At 38.8% G+C, this 26746-nt stretch overlaps 1 protein-coding gene across 16 annotated transcripts in view; it reads left to right on the top strand.

Moving 5' to 3' along the window:
- Positions 1-26746, top strand: part of BMPR1B (bone morphogenetic protein receptor type 1B) — a 700361-nt gene that overhangs the window by 668113 nt on the left and 5502 nt on the right. For all 16 annotated transcript variants that reach the window (XM_073601167.1, XM_073601124.1, XM_073601147.1 and 13 more), the window contains one exon: positions 23249-23546. In XM_073601167.1, the coding sequence (XP_073457268.1) occupies positions 23249-23546 (298 nt within the window). The remainder of the gene's footprint in view (positions 1-23248; positions 23547-26746) is intronic.

Here is a 26746-nt window from a genome sequence, read left to right on the forward strand (position 1 = left end):
ATGAAAGTAACACCAAAGTAGTACAGGGACTACTTTGACGTTGTTGCAACTTGAAGTAGCACAAATATGAATGGTTATCATTGAGAGTTATGGGGTACAACTTGTCATACAACTCAGAGGTCCAAATTTGCTGAAAAAGTCACCCAACTGTGAAACAAGTCTTATATATATTTTAATAGAAAGGCGCTCTCATTTATATTGAAGGTCAGAAGGTGAAACCATGCTCTTTTGATCACAGCTGCGAATATATTTGATTGCAACCAGGATTAGAATTTTATTCTTTTCGTTTATTTGCAGGTATATGAATCTGTATTTCTACATATGCTATTTGAAGGTAAACTTAAGGGAGTTTGATAAGAAATGGTGTCCCTGGGATAGCAGCAGGTGAATTACAAAGACAAAGGCCCAGTTTGAGCCCTGTTTTAAATGACAGCGGGAGGAAATTGTGCGAGTTCAGCTGAACTCACACAATTTCATTCCCGCATGTCAGTCTCGACTGCGGGGGGAATTTCTGCACTGATGTCAATAAAAATCGCACCCAAAGTCACCAAAAAGTAGTACAGAAACTACTTTTGGAAGTTGCGACGCCGCACCAATTAGAATGGTGCATTTGCCGTCAATTTGACATGTCAAATCGCATGTCAAATTGCACCAATGTGAACCAGGGCTGACACATACAACACTGCCTATCCACCAGCTGAATTCATTACCTGCAATTCTCCACATCAGTCCCTGGCTGCAATGAGCTTCCAATCTAAAGTCCAAAACTAACTTTCTTACATTAGAGACTATTTCGACAGGAGACAAATAAACTGCCAGCATGTCTTTGGATTGTGGTGAGAAACCCACACATGAAGAACATATAAACTTCAACACAAGCATTAGGATGTTGGGGAATTAAACCAGCAACCCCAAGGCTGCTAGACAGAATTGCTACCCATTTAGCCAGCAGGCAGCCTCACACATGTTGTCTGCATCTCTATGGTGTGAACCAGCCCTAAGTCCATAGCCATGCTCAGTGTCACAAGCAATATACAATATATTGTCCGAAGCCTGCCTTTATACGCACATGAACTGTAATGGCATCCCAGTCTTAGTCCGGAAGGTTCAAAATTCATTTGGCCCACCCTTTGCAGCTCTAACAGCTTCTGGGAATGCTGTCCACAAGGTTTAGGAGTGTGTCTATGGGAATGTTTGACCATTCTTCCATAAGTGCATTTGTGAGGTCAGGCACTGATGTTGGACAAGAAGACCTGGCTTACAGTCTCCACTCTAATTCACTCCCAAGGTGTTCTGTTGTGTTGAGGTCAGGACTCTGTGCAGGCCAGTCAATTTCCTCCACCCCAAACTCACTCATCCGTGTCTTTATGGACCTTGCTTTGTGCACTGGTCTAGATCATTTGGTGGAGGGGGGATTATGGTGTGGGGTTGTTTTTCAATAGTTGGGCTTGGCCTCTTAGTTCCAGTGAAGTGAGCTCTTAAGGCATCAGCATACCAAGACATTTTGTACAATTTCATGCTCCCAACTTTGTGGGAACTTTTGGGGGATGGCCCCTTCCTGTTCCAACATGACTGCACACCAGTGCACAAAGCAAAGTCAATAAAGACAAGGATGAGCAAGTTTGGGGTGGAGGAACTTGGCTGACCTGCACAGAGTCCTGACCTCAACCCGATAGAACACCTTTTGGCTGAATTACAGCAGAGAAGGCAAGCCAAGCCTTCTCATCCAACATCAGTGTCTGGCCTCACAAATGCACTTCTGGAAGAATGGTCAAACTATCCCATAGACACACTAAACGTTGTGGACGTCCTTCCTAGCCTTCCCAGAAGCTGTTCTAGCTGCAAAGGGTGGGCCAAATCCATGTTTAACCCTACAGACTAAGACTGGGCTGCCATTAAAGTTCATGTGTGTGTGTGTAAAGGCAGGTGTCCCAAAACTTTTGGCTAGATAGTGTATCTGGCAAGATTTACAATGGTGGTGGAACCCTCCTAAACATAAATACTACATTTAGACATTACTTGAGAGTTATTCTTCTTGATTTATTCTGTGATATTTGGTGGTTCTTTGTGGGTGAGTGTAGAATAGTGGTATTACCCTCAAATTTTTGAGAAATACATTTTGATTTCTGATGTTGGTACACATATCACATTTTTTGGGCTCAAATTATGATTATTTTGAAATAATAAAAAGCACAAAAAATTGTGACTCATTTTAAATTTGCATCAGCATTGGTATTGTTTGTGCTTTGTAAAGTGTCAGTTTGGGTAAAGATTGTTGTGAGATGGAGAGTAACAAGTGAAAGTGACAGAAAAAATATATTTTACCAAAACATCAAAACATTCTACATTCTAGCATTCTTAAAAACAAAAGAGATCAAGTAGAAGCAACAATGTTGCAAAGGAAAATTTATTTCAGAGTAAGATACATTTCATCTCAACATTAAAAGGATTTATTTGGGGAAGTTACAATTGTACCATTAGAATCAATGGCTAAAACTTGCATTGAACTATAATAGCGCCGATTTTCACTCCCAAAAAATGCTCTTTAACACAGCACTCATTCTGGTATTTACTATAGCTCCCTGTAAAAAAGACATTGGAGCTAAAATGAGAGCTATTTGCAGGTCTGAGCATACTTAGTTGTGTTGGCACATAGTTGTACAAAAACGGGGAATTTATCTCTTCTCAGACTTTTAAAGATATTTCAGTGTAGAAATCACTTTTTCACACAGTTAAGCAGATTATCTTTAAATAATATATTGCATATTTCAGTATCATTTAGGCAATTATATCATGTTCTAAACATTATTTCCATGTGCACTACTCCAGGTTTTAGCAGAGTAATGCCCCGTACACACGATTGGACATTCCGACAACAAAATCCATGGATTTTTTCCAACGCATGTTGGCTCAAACTTGTCTTGCATACACACAGTCACACAAATCTTGTCGGAAATTCCGAACGTCAAGAACGCGGTGACATACAATGCGTACGACGAGCTGAAAAAAATGAAGTTCTATAGCCAGTGCGGCTTTTCTGCTTGATTCCTAGCATGCATGGAACTTTGTGCGTTGGAATTGTGTACACACAATCGGAATTTGCGACAACGGATTTTGTTGTCGGAAAATTTGAGATCCAGAGCTCAAATTTTGTGTGACGGAAATTCCGATGGAAAATGTCTGATGGAGTCTACACACGGTCGGAATTTCCGACAACAAGCTCCCATCGAACATTTTCCATTGGAAAATCCGACCGTGTGTATGGGGCATAAGGGTGTGGGCGCTATTTGGTTTCAGGGAACTATAGTAAATTCGATTTTGGGAGTATTTTTTTACCAGCAATATAGTGAATACCGTTTTAGCACTAATTTACGATAATTTGCGATGCAACACTATAGTAAATGACCCCCATAGTCTCCTTAACCTCCCTGGCAGTATGATTATTTCAGATTTTAGGTGCTGAAAGCAGTACAATTATTTTGCACAGAAATTTGGCGTTTTATATTGTAGGCCTGTAATTCTTAGAAATAATTCACTTAAATCTGTCCAAACAAGAGTCTAGTAGACATCCCGGGTATGATAAAGTTTGAAAAACGAAATAATAAATTATAATATTACAAATAACTAATAATTATACCAAATAATAATATAATAATAATAAAAATGATTCAATAATGTAATCAAATCAAAAACACTGAAATTTGCTCAGTTGCAGAATTGTCGCTCTCATTACTTTTAGTGTTTGATGACGAATTTCCCCACAAATCACTATCACTCAATTCTGCAAGTGATTCTAATTTATTATCGCTGTTTTCTAGCTGGTCTAAAACCACTTTTGATGTAAGGGACGGTTTTGGTTGCTATGGACAATCTCCAGTTTCCAGGCAGAAAGAACAGTTTTTATAATCTAAAACTTCATGCAGGACACTGGACAAACCACTAGGGACAAAGAGGATGTGTAATTATTTGATTCAGTACTGTAATCTGTAAGATTACAGTATACTGTATCTATACTGTGTGTTTTACTTTTTGAATTTTGCGCTGAACTCCATCCCTGTGCATTGCAACGCACGCAGGGAAATGGAGCTCGGCACTGCGAATCGAGCAAGACGCGTTGGCTCACAGATCACAGCGGGGAGACATCGCAGCATCCAGGGGACAAGGTAAATAAACTCTACAAGGATCCTGCGATGCGATCCCAAGTCTGGCTCGGGGTCACCGCTTTTGGTAGTGAAAATCCCGAGCCAGACTCGGGAATACCGCTAGGGAGGTTAATAGAAAGTATGCAACTTGCTAGCTAGTGACTCAGATGAATTATCTAATAATTAATAAGATTGTGATTGAAATAAAATGAGTCTCAACATAGCATAACAAAATCCAAGCTATAAAAACTTTAAATACAGTGCCTTGAAAATGTATTCCTACCCTTTGAAATTGTCCATGCTTTGTCATGTTACAACCAAAAACATAAATGTATTTTATTGGGATTTTATGTGATAGACCAACACAAAGTGGCACATAATTGTGAAGTGGAAGGAAAATGATAAATGATTTTCAATTTTTTTTACAAATAAATATGTGAAAAGTGTGGCGTGCATTTGTATTCAGCCCCCCGAGTTAATACTTTGTAGAATCACCTTTCACTGTAATTACAGCTGCAAGTCTTTTTGGGATATGGGTATACCTGCTTTTCACATCTAAAGAGTGACATTTTTGCCCATTCTTCTTTGCAAAATAGCTCAAGCTCTGTCAGATTGGATGGAGAGCGTCTGTGAACAGCAATCTTCAAGTCTTACCATAGATTCTCAATTAGATTTAGGTCTGGACCATTCTAACACATGAATATGCTTTGATCTAAACCATTCCATTGTAGTTCTGGCTGTATGTTTAGGATCGTTGTCCTGCTGGAAGGTGATCCTCCGCCCCAGGATCAAGTCTTTTGCACACTCTAACAGGTTTTCTTCTAAGATTGCCCTGTATTTGTCTCCATCCATCTTCCCATCAACTCTGACCAGCTTCCCTGTCCCTGCTGACAGGGAAGTAATGAGTAATGTGTAGTGTTAGTTTTCTGCCACACATAGCATTTTGCTTTTAGGCCAAAAAGTTCAATGTTGGTCTCATCTGACCAGAACACCTTCTTCCACGTGTTTGCTGTGTCTCCCACATGGCTTCTCACAAACTGCAAACAGGACTTCCTATGGCTTTCTTTCAACAATGGCTTTCTTCTTGCCACTGTTCCATAAAGGCCAGATTTGTGGAGTGCACGACTAATAGTTGTCCTGTCAACAGATTCTCCCGCCTGAGCTGTGGATCTCTGCAGCTCCTCCAGAGTTACCATGGGCCACAGTTGTGCCATACTCTTTCCATGTTCGGATGATGTATTGAACAGTGCTCCGTAAGATGTTCAAAGCTTGGATTTTTTTATACCCTAACCCTGCTTTAAACTTTATACCTGACCTGTCTGGTGTGTTCCTTGGCCTTCATAATGCTGTTTGTTCACTAAGATTCTCTAACAAACCTCTGAGGGCTTCACAGAACAGATGTATCTATACTGCGATTAAACTTAGATGCTATTTACTAATTAGGTGACTTCTGAAGGCAATTGGTTCTACTAGACTTTAGTTAGGGGTATCAGAGTAAAGGAGGCTGCATACAAATGCATACCACACTTTTCACATATTTATTTGTAAAAAAATGTTGAAAACCAATGATCATTTTGCTTCCGCTTAACAATTATGCAACACTGTGTTGGTCTATCACATAAAATCCCAATAAAATACATTTACATTTTTGGTTGTAACATGACAAAATGTGCAAAATTTCAAGGGGTATGAATACGTTTTCAAGGCACTGTATTTTCAGATAGCCCAGACTTTCAATAGATTAGCTTAGTAGGGCAACTTAAAGTATATGTCCAGCCAAAATGTGTTTTGGGATAAAGTGGGGACGGTTTAAACTCCTGTTTGGCTTTTACTGCTGTCTAAGGCTCAATTAGAACATTTTTTTTTACTGTCACAGTGATAATGGTTTCACCAGATATATAGTGAGGGAAAACCTCCAACAGCAATGTAGACACAATTACATTTTTTTTTGAAGAGTAGGATAAGGCTAGAGCCCCAGTTGGTTTTTATTTGCTGTCTGCATAATTGTTGCAAATGTTTTTCTAATTTTCTGGTAAAACCATTGCCATCAGGACAGTAAGGCCTCCTTCACACTGCTTTTAACCACATACACCAGATTCCAGTGGCAAAAAAGTGCATATCAATAGCAGCGGCGCCTCAGCCTGTATTGAAAGGCTGACGGTAGCCATCTCGGTTTACATTTAGTTGCACATCAAGTGACTATTTGCAGATAGTGACGGGTGTCAGATGCATCCAGGCTAGGACACATGTCCTTAATGGCAAGTAAAGCATATGTATAGTCTCTTTAGATTTAAATAGAGGTGGAAAGTGTTAACCACTGGCTATTTATTTTTTTACTGCATGTGTCCCATTGGGGAGATTTCCCTTCATTTCCTGGCAACAGGAAGGGAGAAGAAATCACTGCATAGTGAAGGAAATTCACCTCTTAGACAGTAGTGAAAAAAGAAGTGTCCTCATTGGAAGATACAGTATATCCATACTATGTGTTCTAGTGGCAGCTCTAAAATTCTGGATTTCCCATCACGTTCTTCCCATTCCCATTCACTATCAGTCACAATAGCAATCAGGACAAATAGAGCAGGTATAAAACAGCAATAAAAATTTTGACAGGACCCCCAACTCAATCCAAAACTTCCACAAAAAAGTTTGGGATATAGTTACACTGTAAAGTAGATTATGGGCAAAATTTAAAAAATTACATATAACACAGTCTGTCAATAGCAGTCAGTTTTTGGAGTCACCCCATAGCATTATTCTATGACCTTTTGATCCTGCCAGTAAGGCTGTTATTTTGCAACTTTCTTTTAAAGTCTTGTTCACACAGCACTGCATGCTAAAATGCTTTGCTTGGTTTTAGCATTCAACCAGCTGTCAGTTCATGGACAGTGAGGCAATGCACGTTTCATATAAAATGCAGCATTCAACCTACAGAGAAAAATATGTACTAACACCAATTATTCAATTGTAAAAAAAGATATATATATATATATATATATATATATATATATATATATATATATATATATATATATATATATATATTTATATATATATATATATATATATATTATATAGATACTGGTATTACAAAAAATAATAAAGTCCTTCTTTAGTGTCAAATACCTCTCTTAAATATTCCTCATAATATAGTGGACTTGGTTCATAAGTGTCCAAAAAACTCTCATTGAAACCTCACACACCAACAATAAGCATTCCCTTCACCATTTTTTAGGAACTGCACTCCAATAAATCATGCTGTCTTGTCTCAAAATAGGCATGGACAGCTTAACCACTTCCGGACCGCCCACCGCATATATACTGTGGCAGGGCGGTCCGGCTGTGCAAAATCACGTATCTGTATGTGATTTCATGCATGAAGTCTGGGGCTCTGCTGACGACCCGCTCCCGATATGATTGGACGCTGGCCACCCGCGATCGTTCAGAGGATAGGCAGAACGGCGGCCTGCCTATGTAAGCAAGGCAGACCGCCATTCTGTGAGGGAGGAAAATGGGGATCTTGTGTTTCTGCTAAGCAGAAAGATTCCAGTCACAGCATTCCCCCCACAGTTAGAAAGCACTCCCTGGGATCACACGTAACTCTTCGATCGCCCCTAACCCCTTCCCTGACAGTGTCATTTATACAGTAACAGTGCATTTTTTTTTAGCACTGATCACTGTATTGGTGTCACTGGTCCCCAAAAAGTGTCACCATGTGCCAATGATGCAGTCCCGCTAAAGATCACTGATCACCGCCATTACAAGTAAAAACAATACTAATAAAAAAAAGTCCATAAAAGTATCCCATAGTTTGTAGACACTATAACTTTTGCGCAAGCCAATCAATATACGCTTATTGGTTTTTTTTTTTACCAAAAACCTGTATTGGCCTAAATTGATGAAGAAATTTGATTTTTTATATTTTTTTATTGGATGTGTTTTATAGCAGAAAGTAAAAAAATATTGTTTTTTTTTTTCAAAATTGTCGGTCTTTTTTTTTATTTATAGCGCAAAAAATAAAAAGCACAGAGGTGATCAGATACCACCAAAAGAAAGCTCTATTTGTGGGAACGTTGTCCAGGACGTTCTCTTTGTCTGACAAAACTCTGGGCTTTTCCTTTCAAATGGTTTCCATTTCTGCTCCCAATATTTGTGTTTGTTGTGTATATCTCCATGTTCATGTTGCTATATATTTGTCAATGTGTAATAAATTTTGAATATTTTTTTACCATGAAACTGTTTGTGGCCTTGTTTAAAGTCCCAATCTGAGGAATTCATGTTTTGACTCTATGTATCAGGGATGTGTTCCACAATCAGTTTAAGCAATTAGTTGCAGTAGAGGGTCACTTTAAAATTGTCAGTTAAAGCAATGCAGTGCCATATTGCAAAACATGGCCTGGTCAGGAAGGGAGAATATTCACCCTAGAAAGAAAAAACTAGAAGAAGAAATACTGTCGCTGCTGACTTTTAATAAAAGGACCTGTCCAGGGATTCAGCGACATTCTCACCAGGGCCGGTTCGTCGCCAGTCTTCAGGACCCTGGTGCCAGCAGGTTTAGTGTGGGAAGTCGGTTGTGACTCCTTGTGGCTATAAAAACTAGATACCCGCTCCCACCCACAAAATAATGTACCAAATGTGATAGAGGAGGGGGTGGGGGAGGACATAAAGTGGAACTTCCCTTTTTGGGTGAAGTTCTGCTTTAAATAAAATCAGGGCCAGCTCCAGCATAAGAGGTTAGTAAATGAGGAGAAGCAGTGCTGACTTCCATCATCCAATCATAAGCAAGAAAAAAATGCAGTTTATTTTCCTTGCATGTGATTGGGTATTTTATGTAAAGTGTAGCTTTACCTCTATTTACTAAGCTTGGAGCAAATGCACTTGCAAAGTGCACAGTCTAAATCCTTTAGTAAACCAACCCCTATGTCTTCTTTTAACCGGTTCCTGACCAGCTGCCGCAGTTGTACTGCGGCAGGTTGGCTCCCCTGGGCGAGCCGTCTTAGCTGTACATCGGCTCTTTAAGACGCCGTAGGAGGTGCGTGTGCACCTGCAGCGTGTCCTAGAGCTGATGCGAGTGACCCTCGGGCGCGATGACCTATGGGCACCCACGATTGCTCGTGACAGAGCGAGAACTGGGATCTGTGTGTGTACACACACAAATCCCAGTTCTATCAGGGAAGAGCAGACAAATCGTGTGTTCATACTAAGTATAAACACCAATCGGTCTCCTCCCCTAGTCGGTCCCATCCCCCCCACAGTTAGAACACACATAGGGAACACAGTTAAACCCTTGATCGCCCCCTAGTGTTAACCCCTTCCCTGCCAGTGACAGTTATACAGTAATCAGTGCATTTTTATAGCACTGATCGCTGTATAAATGTCACTGGTCCTAAAAATGAAAAAAATGGTGTCACCCCAATATGAATTTAAATTGTGGAATGGACTCACAAGGAGTGTGACTCCTCTAATGGGACTTTTGAAATGGGTCACTCACAATATAAGTGCAAAAGTAGGAAAAGATATTTAAAATATATAATATTTATTAGGAAAAAGTTTTAAAAGAGGTCACCGTGACCTATAATAATTATGCATAATTAAAATGGATGCACATAGATGAATAAAGGGGGATTGTAAACACAGGACAATAACCAATTCTATTGGGAAAATTGATTTACAACAATAGAAAAATAACCCTACTATGGTATAGTAGGTAGACCTCTTCTTCAGGGGTAGCAGGTTTGGTCACAATTAATTTTACATCTAAAAATTATAGAACAGAGCAGAAATAAACAAACAGAAAGAAAACTTATTCATAGGCATATGCGGTAAGTAGAAAACTTCCACGACATGGCCTAACTAATGCAGTATATAGTATAACATTTATTACAATAACATGTATAATGTGTATATGCAAGTACTGACCACATGTGTTGACAATAAGTTCTCCAGGACATCCCCAGCATCCAATAGGAAGAGATCGATCAGCCACGGCTCCACAGAGGCCAAGGACAGGGCGACGGGAAGAGATGGAGAAGAGAAAAACCATAGAGTAGGGAGGAACACCTAGAGTAGATGCTTGGTCCCCAGAGTAAGCGATGATCCCCAGTAAGTGCAACAGCTCCACAAAAGGCACCCCCAAAGGAAGACACGTCCACCCTTCACAGAGGGGATAAACCAAGGCCAGCTCAAAAGAGCTGGCTGGTCACCTCACCCGGCCACTGGAAATATAAATAAAATGAGCTTTGATCAGAAACTTATTATATGTAGGAAAAGCCTGATATTACTTGTCACTGTAGAAATCAATACAAAAAGGTGCATCGATCCTAGCAGTCATAACTAAGCATAAGAATCCAAGAGCATACCCCAGATCTTGGCTTGCAATATATGGGACCACAGACTCCAAGACCGTTGAGCAAAGAGCGGAAGGACAGACCAAAAATGTCGATCCAGGAATGTATCTGATAGTAGTATAACCTCCCTAAGGAATATCCAGTTTGGGTTGTCTAAAAACATAGAGCATGGAAATGAAAGGGAGAGTGTGTAAGTTCCTGAACAGATGCTGATCCTATTATATAAAGCAGTCAGGCATCTTATCAGCAAAGGCAGAGGTACTTACCACACAAACTGTCAGTTCTCAGCGTTGTCTGTGGTACGCCATAAGCAGGTGTAAGTGATGGGGGTAAAGCTGTTTAAATATAGCTGTCCTTGGTTGCGGCGAACCTACGATTGGTTCACCAGTCCAGGTGGGCGGTGGAAGGAGGAACATGCAGGGATTGGGTCGGTCCCCCCCCAGTGCAGCGGTGGTCCCAAAAATGTGTCAAAAGTGTCCAATTTGTCTGCCGCAATATCGCAGTACCGCTAAAAATCGCAGATCGCCACCAATACTAGTAAAAAATAAAATAATAAAAATGCCATAAATCTATCCCCTATTTTGTAGACGCTATAACTTTTGCTTAAACCAATCAATATATGCTTTTTGCGATTTTTTTTACCAAACATATGTAGATGAATACGTATCGGCCTAAACTGAGGAAAATATTTTTTTATTTTTTTTTTTTTTAATTTGGGATATTTATTATAGCAAAAAGTAAAAGATATTGTTTTTTTTTTTCAAAATTGTCGCTCGTATTTTGTTTATAGCGCAAAAAATCTAAACCGCAGAGGTGATCAAATATCACCAAATGAAAGCTCTATTTGTGGGAAAAAAAGGGCGTAAATGTTGTTTGGGTACAGCGTCGCACGACCGCGCAATTGTTAGTTAGAGTGACACAGTGCCGTATTGCAAAAAATGGCCTGGTCAGGAAGGGGGTAAATTCTTCCGGGGCTGAACTGGTTAATAATGTAATCTGTTGACTAAAATTAGCCATTGACTATTAGCACTCTTTCCTATAGTTTAAAAACTATAAATAATGACAATACAAAACAGATGTCTATGTTGTGTTCAAAGTTGTAAGAGAGCAGAGGGGCAAACCAAGAATGGCAGTGATTTTCACATTTGTAACTCAGATAATGGTATATTAATAGATTAATTCAGAGTCAAGACAGATTGAATTCAGATCTGCCAGACTGACAGAATATCACGTATAGTTGACAGGTCCTATGATTAATTTAGTGCTGGCCTCTTGAAAGCTCATGAAAAACAGATGGAAAATGAAAATTAATCTTTTGCCTTGTGGCATAGAAAGTCTGATGCCGCAGACCATATTGACAGAACTATCTTCAGTCATGGGTAGAAATGTGTGCAATGTTTTGTTCAAGTTTCACTTGTATTGTTCGCTTGAAGCCAGTCATTAAAGAAATCTCTTATTATTCATCCTGTCAATTAACTTTGTTTTTACATTTTAGATCAGTACAGACAGAAAAAAAGTACCCATTTGATTTCCAGCTGTATTAGACCATACATACATTGAAGCAGTATACCAATACTTGCTAAATAAACCTTTATGCACTCTTTAAGTCTTTCATAAGATGCTTAATACATGAGTGTACTTATAATCCCCCCCAAAAAGTTGGGATGCTGTGTAAAATCTACATAAAAGCAGAATGCAATGATTTGCAAATCTCAAAAACCCATATTTTATTCATAATAGATATATACTTATATAAATATAAAACATATCAAATGCTTAAACTGTACTGTAAAATGCACAATTCTAGGAAAAAAGGGTGATTTTGAAATTGATGGCAACAGAAAAGTGGGACAATCTATTTGATCATTCAATTTACTGCAGAAAGCTGGGTACTACAAACTGTGCTAGTGATTATAGACAACCAGTGCTTCATTAGGGAAAATGTAAAGTGTGCATTAAAAGAGAGACATGGGCTTTAAAACAACAAACTTACATACTCACATAGGTGTATATAGCATTGATCTGATGCTGCATCTGTCCCCTGCTGCCTCTAAGACTGAGAACTACTGTAAGTGATCAAAGATCACTAATCACTCAGTTTTAGATTGTCTGCGAGTCAGTCACTGACTCTCTTCTCTGCCCCTCCAGTGCACACTGGAGCTTTGGGTTGTGGAGGGAGCAGTTAGGAGATATGACAGCTGCCAGTCCACGAAGCTGGGTGGATCCCAACATTAAAATCTAGACCAGCTGAGTGACGTCAACTGACCTTAGCCCACTATTGGTTGAATACGGGTCGTAGGATGCAGAGAAAAAGTTCACTCCAGTGACTACAGGAGACGTAGGGACAAAAGAGCTTTGGCCCTACTTCTTCTTTAAAAATATAATCCATCCAAAAGTGATTTTTTTCATTATAAGTGCAGCCTGCTGGTTTGAGTCATCCTCTGCTCCACATAGTTTCTTGCTGTAGATCTCTCTTTTTCATTATTTTTCGCGTTAACTTTCCATGTCATGTTATAAATTAGAGAAAGAGCAACATGATAAAATGTGGTTATTTTGCAGATCTTTATAAATAGCTTTTTAGGACAAACAGAAAAATAAATCATTTTTCTGATAATTGCTATGGATAACAACTGCGAATGAGTAACTTGGGTTTTAGAGGCAAGAGCAGTTTTATCTTGCTTGCAGTGCAGTGCACACTTGGTGTGATATAGTGAAGATAGTAGCAATTACAGAGCCATTTGGACAGCCTGGCAGTTGAATATAGACCACAACCATATGTGGTCTATAATTTGGCATATGGACGAAGTGAGAATTATTCTTCCGGCCTTTGAGACCAATCGCTCATCATGACAAGCTTATGTTTCACACTCTTAGAATTGCCAACTATAGTAATGTGATCTTTCACCACAACACAACACAATAAGAAATCCCAGCAGTGTTGGTGTTTAAGGTAAAAGGCATATGTATATTGTAGACTCTGGATGGTACCAGGCCAGCTATGAAATAAATAGTAGCAGTTCTCATTTTTACTGGTGCAGGAATAGTAAGCATATTTACAGGCACATTGGCCAGAAAGCTGAGTAAACAGATTCAATTATTACATTTTCCTGATTTTAAAATGTATAGATTTATACCGTCCATATTGACCAAAATTCACAAATGTTGCAACTGATTTTGGAATTGCTTGTAATAGTGTTGCTATACAGGGTATTGTTTCTGGAATGCAAGTGCCAAAAGTGCTTGCTATTGTACATTAGGATTTTCTGTCTTGTCAGAAAATCTCTGTGGTTTTCAGTGTTCTTTCCCCTTTTCTATCAGAAAATGAACCATCTATTCACTGCATTTGCACTAATCAGTAGACAGAGACTGTCCTTACATGGCTGGAATTTTGCTATGTATATGTCATTTTTGACAATCCATTATGAAGAACATGGAAACAATTGAAAAATAATGTTTCTACACATATAATATTTCACCTGACAATAAGAATGAGCCAAATAGAGTGTTTTTACTTCCCTGAAATTTCAACATTTCAGTGAAATTTGAGGGGGGTGGGTGGGATTTACCATTAGGTAAGGAGTTCTTAAAAGTATTGCATGGGGCTTTACTCTGCACTGGAGATAATATGAGTATGGCCCCCTACAAGTTATGGGGAGTTGCTGTAAAGTTCCTGTACAAGCACAGCCAGTGCAGAAGATGATTACAGACCTGAGGATTTGAAAACCCAGGAGACTGCTACTGTTAAAGAGAGGCAAGAATGCACCTGGATATGGGATTCTAGTTTTGGTTTGGTTAGTGGACTAAGGAGGGTGAACTGATATTTGAATAAATTGAACTTGTCTTTTAAAGGAAACCTGTAATGAAAGAAGTATGGATTTTACCATTGCTACCTTGTTAGAATACTGTCTGTCTCTGGTCTTAATAATTTCTGAGTCAATGCATACTTTAAAAGTCAGCAATGATATGCAAACCTGTTCTAGATATGAGCCTCCAAAAGCTCACCTAGCTAAGCCAGATTCTCTCAGTACTTGTGTCCTTAAAATACCAAAGAAGGCCTAAGCACTCCATTTGAATGGGAGTAGGGGAAGGTGGACAGGGACTGTGCCTACCTAATGAATCGGGAGACTTGACAGGTATTTAAATAATCCAAGCCTATATTAGACTTGGGCATCAAGAAGCTGCATGCTGTCAGTTTTGTGATCTAAATATTCCCAAACTTCAACATTTCTACAAGCATATTGCTTACTGGTATTTGTATGTTGAAGAATATGGAACAAACAGTTAAAAGCTTGCAGTAAAGACCGTATTGAGAATTTACTGTTCCATGTAAATCTGCTGAATTGATTTTTCCTAATGAGTCTAGCTTTTATCTCTGCTGCTTTCAAATAACTCAACCAAGAAAGAAAGCAAAGCAGGGTTACATTGAATTGTTGCCTGGATGTAGTTTAGACAATGCTTTTATGAGTTAATGGGATTTTCATTAAATGCAACTTAATATAGTATACAAACCAGTGGCCTAAAAATATTGTGTTTACGTACATACCATTGTAACAGTCAGTGGCCATTAAGTACAATGATATCATTAGTTCTTTTTATCTATTTTTTTACTCCTGACTGGTTTAGGGCCTTCTCAAGACGTTGTGCATTGACTGGTTTAGGGCCTTCTCAACACGTTGTGCCTGTGAGGTTATTTACCTTGCCTTATGGTAGGAACAAGTCTTATCTAATACACACTGATATTGTATTAGCAGTCAAATGGCCACCTCTTTTGGGTTTGGCTACTAATGTGCTAATAAATCTGTTCTGTTCTGGAAGTAAAGGTGTTGCAGTAAATAAATGTAGTTAGACTTTATTTTATGTTATTTAGACCAGGTACCCAGGTAAATTCCCCCCTCTTACTCTTGGGATTGTCGAACTAGAACTCCCCCACACCACTGGTTTTCTTTCATTGCTAACTGCTACCTAGCACTGTACAGGGGCCCCCTTTCCTCCTTTGTAGTTGTCAGTGTCCACCCATAGATACTTCTAGCTTGAATACTGAAAAGAGGTGGAGGTGCTCTGCTGACCTGAAAATCTTAATATAGTGGGGAAAGAAGCAGGGGAAGAATAGTAGTTTGCAGCAGTATATAGTCACAGACTAGACCCCTCTGCTCCCTCTGGGTCTGCTCACTAGTACCCATTTTGCTTTCTCACCACCTACCCATTACTTCTAGGTATAATTAAATGACCCTTTATATGTGTGCAACATATCCAGTGCAATGATTAGTGATATACATACTTATATGAATGTGAAGATGAAGCTGGAAATGTACTGGCTCTTAAATAAATATCTTTATTATGATTTTGATCTGTTAATGCAGGGAACAGTCTCTGCGTGTCTTCAGGCAGATGAAGAAAAAAATGCATCATCTAACAGATTGCTGTCACTGTGGGAAGCAAGTCGTGTGTGTCTAAGCTAGTTACTGAGTGATAGGACTGAAAGCTATCCAACACTGCTTTGTGTCATACCAGGAGCCTATGGGAATGCAACCAAACCTCCTAACTATCCCTATTTTGTCCTGACATTCCCAATTTTCAGACTTTCATAGGGACTTAAAACAGAACCAGCTAATAGAAGGATTTGAGGGGATACTAGGGCACATTTACCTGGGGCTTCACTGACCAATCCTCCTCTAGAATGATGTATGAATATGACTGGTTAAATGACAATACATTACACCCCATTCCTACAATTTATGGGCTTATTCATTAAGGCAGTGCAAAGAGACCTTATGATGTGCAGAGTATGGTCATTTATAGAACCCAACTAGATTTTAGAAAACTCTAGTCAGAGCAGTTAAGATAGACATTTTGCTTGCTTGTGTTTTTTGCACTCTTTAGAAGCAGCTCTGTGACCGCAAGCATGAACTCTAATTGTAAGGGAACACCAGAGGGTGCCAGACTAAGTGTAACATAAAAAGTCTCAGTCTGCCGGCTGAGTACCCTTATGAAAAGCACTGTATGTCCTTCTTGCAATCTATTTATTAAAGGTTTTATATGCTACATTTAGCCTTGCACCCTATGGTGCTCCCTTATATTCATACAGAGATTTCTTCAGTCTTTGAGGCTGTACAAGTGTATTATGAGGACACAGATTTAACCCTTGATGTACCATTATGAACTTTATGGACTCTTGAGTGCATCTTTTTATTACTAATAGATTTTTTTAACACTCAATATCTAATCAACTTTTTTGCACCACTTCATGTTTTTTATTATGAACTGTAATTGGAATGCCATTGAAAACCAATGCTCATTTGTGAGCCTAATTGTATTACAACAATGAAAAAATATATGTATATTTTTTAAATAATACTCTCACGCCTAATTTAAGAGGTGAGAAATCTGGAAAAGGGTGTTCCAGATAAGTCAAAAGGTCATACATCTCAAGGAAGTTTTCAGTTGATACTGTTTTATCTACCTGTCTATAGATATATTGTGACAGTGCTTGGCTCAGCCACTGTGTGAAATTAGGAAAAAATCACACAAGTTTTGGATTAAGGCAAAGCTCCAGAGGGTTTTATCTGAGTGGAGAAGATTGGCTTGTCAGTATTCTCTGGATTTGTAGTCCCAGATCGGGGCCTGGTGCTTGAAGACTTCAAAAAGTCTTGGGTGGGACAAAGCCTTCAATCCTGTGTTCAGGTCTTGGTAGAGACCTGCAGGCCATGTAAGTACACAGGTGTGCAGATTAGTTATAAGTCAGGCCTGATCATCGCTCAGGGCTCCCATTTTGGAGACAGATCCCTCTCAGGAGAGAGCTGTGTGCTACAGCCAGGAGGGACGTGTGCTCCTTCCAGATACGGGGCCCTTTGTTTGGGGTATTCCTTGTACATAACACTGGGACAGTTCGGACAGCTTCATGAGTCTGGGGAAACTGAGAAGGCTCAGTCAGCTGGCAAGTCCAGGGGACTCTCCGAGCCTCAAGAGGGTGAAGGGAGTTCGAGGTGACAGGAGAACCCTTACTGAGAGGCCAGAAGTGGGCCTTTACAGCTGGGACTTTAACTAAAGGTGAGTGAACCCATAAAACCCAGAAATCCAGGTCTGTGGGACCAGAGAGCAGCATTGCTGCTGACAAGAGAGCCAGGTGGCAATTTTGTTGACTGTTTGCTTTGTGAAGCTGAAACTACTGTGTAGGCAAAGTTATGTGAACGTTTTGTTTAGTTGTTTCAATAAAAGTGGGTTTAAAATATAGTTCGAACTGGCATGGACTTCACTAAAATGCATCTACCACTGAGATTGACATCCCCATATGAGTATATATATATATATATATATATATATGTATATATATATATATGTATATATTTATATATTTATATATATATATATATATATATATATATATATATATATATATATATATATAAACATACAGTGCTGTGCACAAGTCAATTGGGTAAAGGTTTAAGGCATCAAATTATATCAAGTAAGAATGCTTTCAAAAATATAAATTTTGGTTAATTTTATCAATTTACAAAATGCAAAGTTTGCAAACAGAAGAAAAGTTTAAATTAAATCAATATTTGATGTGACTACCCTTTGGCTTCAAACCAGCATCAATTCTTATGCCCCGTACACACGGTCAGATTTTCCGATGGAAAATGTGTGATAGGACCTTGTCGGAAATTCCGACCGTGTGTACACAAATCCGACGGACAAAGTGCCACGCATGCTCCGAATAAATAAAGAGATGAAAGCTATTGGCCACTGCCCCATTTATAGTCCCGACGTACGTGTTTTACGCGTTTAGAACGATCGGATTTTCCGACAACTTTGTGTGACCGTGTGTATGAAAGACAAGTTTGAGCCAACATCCATCGGAAAAAATCCTAGGATTTTGTTGTCGGAATGTCCGAACAAAGTCCGACCGTGTGTACGGGACATTACACTTGCACACTTTGTACACTTGCACAAAGTCAGGGATTTTGTAGGATTACAGTCAGGTGTATGATTAACCTATTATATCAAGCTGGTGCCAATGATCATCAATTTCACAGAAACACGTTCATTAATTTAAACAGAAACAGCTGTGAAGGAGGCTTAAAACTGAGTAAGGAACAACCAAACTCTGCTACTAAGGTGAGGTTGTTGAAGACAGTTTCATCTCACAGGTCATTACACCATGGCAAGATGGAGCACAGCAGCAAGACACAAGGTAGTTATACTGCATCAGCAAGGTCTTTCCCAGGCAAAGATTTCAAAGCAGACTGGAGTTTCAAGATGTGCTGTTCAAGCTCTTTTGATGAAGCACAAAAAATGGGTGACGTTGAAGACCGTAGATGCAGGAACCGTAGATGTAGATGCAGGAAACTTAATGCAGCAGTTGAAAGACACATCAATATTACTTCTCTTCAATATCGGATTGTGTCCAGCAGTTGCATCTGCATAGAACTGGTGGAAACCAGTTGGACCCAGGTACACCAGTCTACCGTCTGGAGAATTCTGGCCAGACATGGTCTTCATGGAAGAATTGCTGCCAAAAAGCCATAACTCCAATGTGGAAACAAGGCACAAAAACATAGGAACTGTGGTGCAGAAAAATGGCAGCAGGTGCTCTGGACTGATGAGTCAAAATTTTAAACATTTGTCTGTAACAGGAGGCAGTTTGTTCACTGAAGGGCTGGAGAGCGGTACAATAATGAGTGTCTACAGGCAACAGTGAAGCATGGTGGAGGTTCCTTGCATGTCTGGGTCTGCCTTTTTGCAAATGGATTGGAGATTTGGTCAGGATCAATGGTGCCCTCAATGCTGAGAAATACAGGCAGATATGTATCATCCTATCATCATGCTATACCATCAGGGAGGCCTGTGATTGACCCTAAATGTATTCTGCAGCAGGATAATGACCCCAAACAATGTCATTATTGTGCTACTAAACCCACAGCAGTAAAATCAATCTGTACGTATATGCAGTAAAGCATGCTTGGTATACTCACTGTGGATCCTAAGGGGTTGATCCTCTGCATTGTGTAAGAAGGCTGTTTGATCCTGACTCCTCTGATCCTCCCTTCTTGCACAGTCCCCAAACCATCTCCTGATAGAACAGAGCATCGGGGGAAAGCTGCATATGCTCAGTTTGGTGATTGCTAGAGAGTTTTTTTTTTCTTGGAAGAGTGCATGTGATCAGCACAGGGCCAATCAACACTGTCCAGACAGAGGGTCAGGGGTCCTGCAGCCTCATAGGACAATCAGGGGAGAATGAAAAATCCTCCTATAAGCTTTAACCAGACACTGATAGAAGTCACTAAACTGCTCTTACTGCTGATGAGAAAAGGTTTTTTATCAGTTTATATGTACTAAAACTATCACATTTCCATATTCTGTGTACTGTGGAAGACCAGATATAGTGAATGCAGGGTCCTGGGTTTAATAACACTTTACGAACTGTCTTCAGCATAAAGAAGAACATGGAGTCCTGGAAGTGATGGTTTGGCCCCCACAGAGCCCTGATCTTAACATCGTTGAGTTAGTTTGGGACTGCATGAAGAGACAGAAGGATTTAAGGCAGCCTACACCCACAGAAGATCTGTGCTTAGTTCTCCAAGATGTTTGGAACAACCTACCTGATGAGTTCCTTGAAAATCTGTGAGCAAGTGTACCTAAAGGAATTGATGCTGTTTTGATGGCAAAGGGTGGACAAGCCAAATGTTGATTTGATTAATTTATAATATATACATTGCATTTTGTTAATTTATAAAAATAAACTATTCTTCTATTTCTGAAAGCATTCCTATTTACAGCATTTTTTCACACCTGGTTACAACTTTTGCACAGTAATATACAGGCATACCCCACTTTTAAGTACACAATGAGGTTTATTTACTAAAGCTGGAAAGTGCAAAATCAGGCTCTCTTCTGCATAGAAACCAATGAGCTTCTAACCCCAGCTTGTTCAATTAAGCTTTGGTAATAAAACCTGGAAGCTCATTGGTTTCTATGCAGAAGTGAGCCTGATTTTGCACTTTCCAGCTTTAGTAAATAAACCCCATTGTGTACTTAAAAGTGGGGTATGCCTGTATATATAGTTTTCTCTATGAATTGTGACAGTGTGTAACATTAGCTCCATGTTTGCCATTACTGCTTCATGTGGTAAAGAATTGCTTGATTGGCTTCAACAGACCTGAGCTTTAGGCAAGCAGGGCAAAGCAAAAGGTACACTTTAATACCCCCCAGCAGCAATTACTTTCTTTTTAAAAAAATTAGTTTATTGAAAAATTGCACATACAAATTATACTTGTAAAGCCAAAACAGTGGCAAAGTACTATCCAACAAACAGCATATACAAAGGGAATTGTCATTGCACTGGAGTATCAAAACTTGTAAATTCCATACATACCGAAGCAACAAATAGGTACATCCATGTATATGCACAATCACTTACATTAAACAAGTAACAAAAAAAGAAAAAACAGAGTAAGCAATCAGACATAAGAATACTGCACTAATGTATGTTATTAGACTGAGTGTGTCCACCCAGGTGCCCAGCACCACAAAAAGTTACTAAAAGAAAAAAAGGGCACACTGTTAGTTGCTGTCCCAGGCGGCAATTACTTTCACCTTCCTTTTGATCTGGTGCTGCTCTAGGGAGCAAAGAAATGCTGGATACTTCAAGGTACAGAAAAACATTATTATCATTATACAGGATTTCTATAGGGCCGACAGTTTACGCAGCGCTTTACAACATAATTGCATAAGGGCAGACAGTACAATTACAATAGTTTAATACAGTACATGTGACTGATTCCCTTTTTTTAAAACAGCTCTGGCGCTTGGTGATTAACTAGAGCTGTCACATGGCCAACTCGAGCTGCTGAGAGCTTACACAGGTCTTCCTTCCTTTATATTCTGCAGACTGAATGAAAAGGCTGGGAAGTGAAGGAAAGGGAAGTATGTGCTGCAAGGGAGAGAGCATTAAAGGAAGCCTGTTACTTTGCCATGCATGGGCAAAGTACAGATCTGCTTTAACCTTAATGTAAAGAGCCCTTTTCTATACGAGTAGTTTTTTTCATGGGAGCTTTCTGGTATGACCTTTGAACGACAGACAGTTTATATATTTCTGATGAGGGTTAAGGAGGACCCCCGCCAGAGAGGGTTCGTGTTGGGGCTCCCTGCCCCTACCTAGTCCGTACCTGTTTTCCTGTCTCCTCTCCCATTCCCCCTCTTTCTGTTTTTCTTTTCTTTTCCTTGGTATACGCCCAACATGCTGCCTGATATACCCTTATTGGTGGGCTTCATTGGCGATAGTTCCCTAATACCCTTTCTTAGCACACGTTTTGTTCTCTCACTACACCCTCCCTCTTCTACACAGCAGTGCTTTTTTCCTTATCCTGCTCCCACCCTGCCCCTCCCTTTTGTTGGACCCTTCAAATACTGTTTCTGTTGTACTACTGGGGTACACCCAATTGATAGGTACTAACATACAGTATACCAATGATCATTACTCTCACTGTTTCTCTTTGATAGCAGCCTGATCTTAAATGTATTAAGCACATATTATGTTATCTATAAGCTGTCTCTTTTCCAAACTGTAAACCCAGCTTGTCTTACTGATTTATAATCCCTTTTTTAAATTAGCTTCCTCCACAGGAATTGTGAGCCTACGTGTTTACATATATACTGTATATCTATTAAGATGGCAATAAAGCTCCCATTAGCCCTTTTGGGAGCATTTCCAGAAACCTTTATATATCACGATATAATTAATAGAGAAGTGGGTACATTGAACTTGCAAATGCGGATCATAACCTGTGAGTGAGTTGATGGCTGCTAAAACCAATGTCTTTTTTACAGGAACTTTTTGTCAGGTGCTTATAAAATGATTATTATTTATACACATATGCTCTCGTGCAAGCAGGAATTTTTGTGTCTGTTAGCAGTAAATAAAAGCATGCTTTGCAATCTCATTTTGTGAACCATTTGAACATTTCTGCCTGCTGCTGCTGTACTTTAGCTGATCCTCTCCAATATAATTTTGGTAAGTCAGCTGAAATGTTTATGGAGCAAGAACAAATCTATTTTTATTAAAAATATGAGTTGCGTGTTATTCAGTCCTTCAGTATACGCTTTCATAACCTTCCCCGTTAAAGTTGCAGCTTATTGGCGTCTATATGCCAGCGAGTATGATAAATGCCCTTAATATAATACATTCGCTTGTATAAATAAGGTGATCTTTTCTGTATACACATCCATTGTTAATACAGAGCTGTCATAAGGGTAAGGTTAATTTCTCCCACTAGTCTGCTTTTCATTTTTGACCTTCTACACCATAATTGACAGATGTTATTTCCACAAATGTTCAGTAGATGGCAACCTTTTCCTTTCTAAGATTCACTTCGACGTCCTAAATCCTTAATGATCTTTAGAACTATTTTAAATTTGGAACAATTCAAACTGATTTTAAACATGTGGTATTTTTAGCAAAATACTGTCTTGTGTGTGTGTATATATATTAGCAAAACTCATTATTAAGTTTAAAACAATGTTTTATTAAATTAAAGAAAAAAGGAAAAAGATAAAAAATTCTGCTGATGTCCACATCAAACAGTTAGGAGTTAACTTAAATTTCCTTGTCTGCACTGGACAAAATGCCATCTTAAATATAATTGGCTGTGGTGAGCTACACCTTACTTCTTGATCTAATTTCCTCTATATATTTTGTTTTGTAAAGACTGTTACTTCACATGTATTCACAAGTATTATCTCATTTTTAAATTTTTTTTGCAGGGTTTATTGCTGCTGACATTAAAGGGACAGGATCATGGACTCAACTGTACCTGATTACAGATTATCATGAAAATGGTTCCTTATACGATTACCTAAAATCAACCACTCTCGACACCAAAGCAATGCTGAAGTTAGCGTACTCTGCAGTCAGTGGTCTGTGCCACCTGCATACTGAAATATTTGGAACAAAAGGCAAACCAGCCATAGCCCACAGGGACCTTAAAAGCAAAAACATATTGGTGAAGAAAAATGGAACGTGCTGTATTGCAGACCTGGGATTGGCAGTAAAATTCATTAGGTTAGTAATGTAAGATAATTAGGTTAGTACATAATATGTTATTTGCTAGTTCAGTGAAGCGGAACCAATGTCTTTGAACTCTCTCTTTATGTCTTCTCTGCGGGCCCCCTCCTTTTCTCTCCTTCTGAGTCAATGAAATGATCTTTCTTCCTGAATTTGTCACTGAAAATTTATGAGAAAGTGTTGGAGAGAACAGCATAATTTGTACACCATTGTGAACATTTGTAAAATATTATTTACCCTAATGACTAAAAAGTCAAGTGTATTTGAATGCTTAAGTAGAAATTGAGTTACAAAGCTAACTGAACACATGACATTGTACTGGTACAGCAGCAGAATTAACGGAATGGTAAATGAAATACCATAACGTGAATGTCTATGGCAATTACCTAACATATGTGCTATAATTTATTCATGAAGCATGCCTTGATTCTTTAGGAGATATGTAACTGACACTGCTAAAGAAATCAATATAAAAAGGGCCAGTACATATTGTCCATATTTGGAAATCAATAGCAAGCCATTAATCCCCTGCTCCTCTTTTAGGATAGATAGATAGATAGATAGATAGATAGATAGATAGATAGATAGATAGATAGATAGATAGATAGATAGATAGATAGATAGATAGATAGATAGATGGATTTTTTTTTTTTTTATTGGAGAATGATGAGAGAGACAGGGGCATCAGTAGGATTTATATTTGACTGAGCTTCCCCCATCCATGAAAAAATTTCCCCTGACATCAAGCACTGAGAGTTGACTGTCTAAGTGTGGGACTTTAATAACAGCACATAAGTTACAAAAAAAAGGGAAGCTACGCTATAAATTGACCTGTGAAGCACTATCCAATCAAATATGGATGCACTCACAACTTAGGAAAAAAATGATTGGTGAAAAACCAGTGAAGTAATGTGACTTATAGGTGACCTAGGTAATATTGACACAAAAAAAAAACGTATTGATACCATATGGATAGACCAGAAAATGAGGTGAACCAGGTACACCAATAAAACAAATGATAAATCTAAACAACTGCACTGAAAACCTCAAATGAAAAAAATATCCAAACTGTATCTAAATAAAAATGGACAAACAGCTTGGAAACTTTCCTATTCTCACTTCCTTTTGGGTGTTTGGATTATGGGTCACCGTGGATGATTTATTGATACAACTTGCATGGACTTCCACTTCTGGTCTTCACCAACTAAAGACTCAACAGCCACCATCATTGTATTTAGTTACAATCACTGAGGGTTTTTTTCTCTTTTTTTCTCTCCAATTTTCTTATGGACTCACTTATGCCATTTATGTAATATATTTATTGTTGATGATTATTCTTACTAGTGTCACTCAATCAGGCTGTTAATTGATATTGTGTGTGTCTCACATTCACTGGTATTTTTCCAAGCTATTTTTTTCATTTGAGGTTTTCAGTGCAGTTTTTTAGATTTATCATTTGTTTTATTGGTGTACCTGGTTCATCTCATTTTCTGGTCTATCCATATAGTATCAATACGTTTTTTTTTTTTTTTTTTGTGTGTCAATATTACCTAGGTCACCTTACTTCACTGGTTTTTCACCAATCATCTTTTTCCTAAGTTGTGAGTGCATCCATATTTGATTGGACAGTGCTTCACAGGTCAATTTATATAGCGCAGCTTCCCTTTTTTTGTAATTTTTATTGGTGTTGTATAACATCTTGAGTTGCAGCTTGGTACATTTAGTTAATAGCGTAGTTATTATCCACAACACATAAGCTACGCCTGTACTCAAATGTACATGAAAAGAGCTGTAGCTAAATACAAACTGAGTTAGCAGTGATCTAAATTCATGGTATACTATACCATATCTATTATAACTAGGCAATGGTACTCTATGGTTGCTTTTGGTGCTTTCAATAACTTTTTTTTTTATTTTTTCTTGCTATGCTCTTAGATCACTTAAAGCTTAACTCCACATTTGTTGTGCTTTTAAATGGTTTGTTTGGGCCAAGCTGAACTATTTATTGCTCTAACAAGTGCTCTTTCTTGGTGCACTATATGTAGCCTAATCTACATGCTCTGTATAGCGCTGTGTTTCAGGAGTGGGACAGAGACTTCCTGTCCCACTCCCAGAACAAAATAAAGTTGGGTTGAGGACTGCTCAGCCATTCATGGAAAGCTTTGTATTCTGTGGATGAATACAAAGCTTCTTTTGATTGGCTGAGCTCATCATCTGCTTGCCTCTCCGTTTCAGCCTATTAGAGGAAGCTTTGTACTAATTCATAGAATGCAAAGCTTATTTTGAATGACAGAGCAGTGCTCAGCCCATCTTTATTTTGTTTTGGGAGCTGAAGTCTCTGTCCCACTGAAACTGAGGCTACATACAGTTAATACAGTGTGCCCAGCAAGTGTAATGAATAGTTTGTTTGGGCCAGCTTTTTTACAATGATTTGGAAGCATTGTGTACTGAATAAATGAAAATGGTGCACTATGGTCGATGCAGAGTAATAGGATTGTGTGTATGTTCATATAGTGTTGTGGTCCTTTTTGCACTTTAGAGGGGAGTTTCTATAATGCCTGGTTTTTGAGTTACAAGAACATACGGTATGTGAAATTTGAATGGTATTGTGTCTTTTTTTGCACTTTACATGGTAGTTTTTGCAATGCCTGATTTTTTGTTGGCAGGAGCATATGTGAAATCGAATGAAGTGGTTAGTTCAGTGCTTTAAGCTGTTCATACACTATACAGTCTGTACAATCCCTGTACAGTCTTCTTTAGATTTACCAAAATTGTGTAATAGCGGGACGAACAAAACGATCTATTCAATTTGTATCAAATCAGGCAGGCCCGTGCACTACATAGTGGATTGTAGACCTAAAGGAAATTGTACAGTGTATGGTCAACCTTTGTTGCAATGATAAGCATGCACCAATTGAGATAACTGATTAATGGAGGGAATCTTTCGGTCTTGTGTGTCCCACAATCCTTAGATGAGGATAGGTGTTTGCAGCTCTGGCTTAATCTTTCCAGTCCCATCTCCCTTGCTGATGAAAAGAAACAACACTCAATCCTTTAATGAACTGTCATAACAGCACAAAAACCTATATGGCCTCTGCTCTCTCTAGGCAGAAAGCAAGAAGTGTTAATTTGCCAATTATTTTGCTGCTCTCGGATTCTGACCTAATTTTTTGTTTAACTCCTTCATTAACCACTTC

Source organism: Aquarana catesbeiana, linkage group LG01 (assembly GCF_042186555.1).
Source record: "Aquarana catesbeiana isolate 2022-GZ linkage group LG01, ASM4218655v1, whole genome shotgun sequence".
In the NCBI taxonomy this organism is placed as follows: Eukaryota; Metazoa; Chordata; class Amphibia; order Anura; family Ranidae; genus Aquarana; species Aquarana catesbeiana.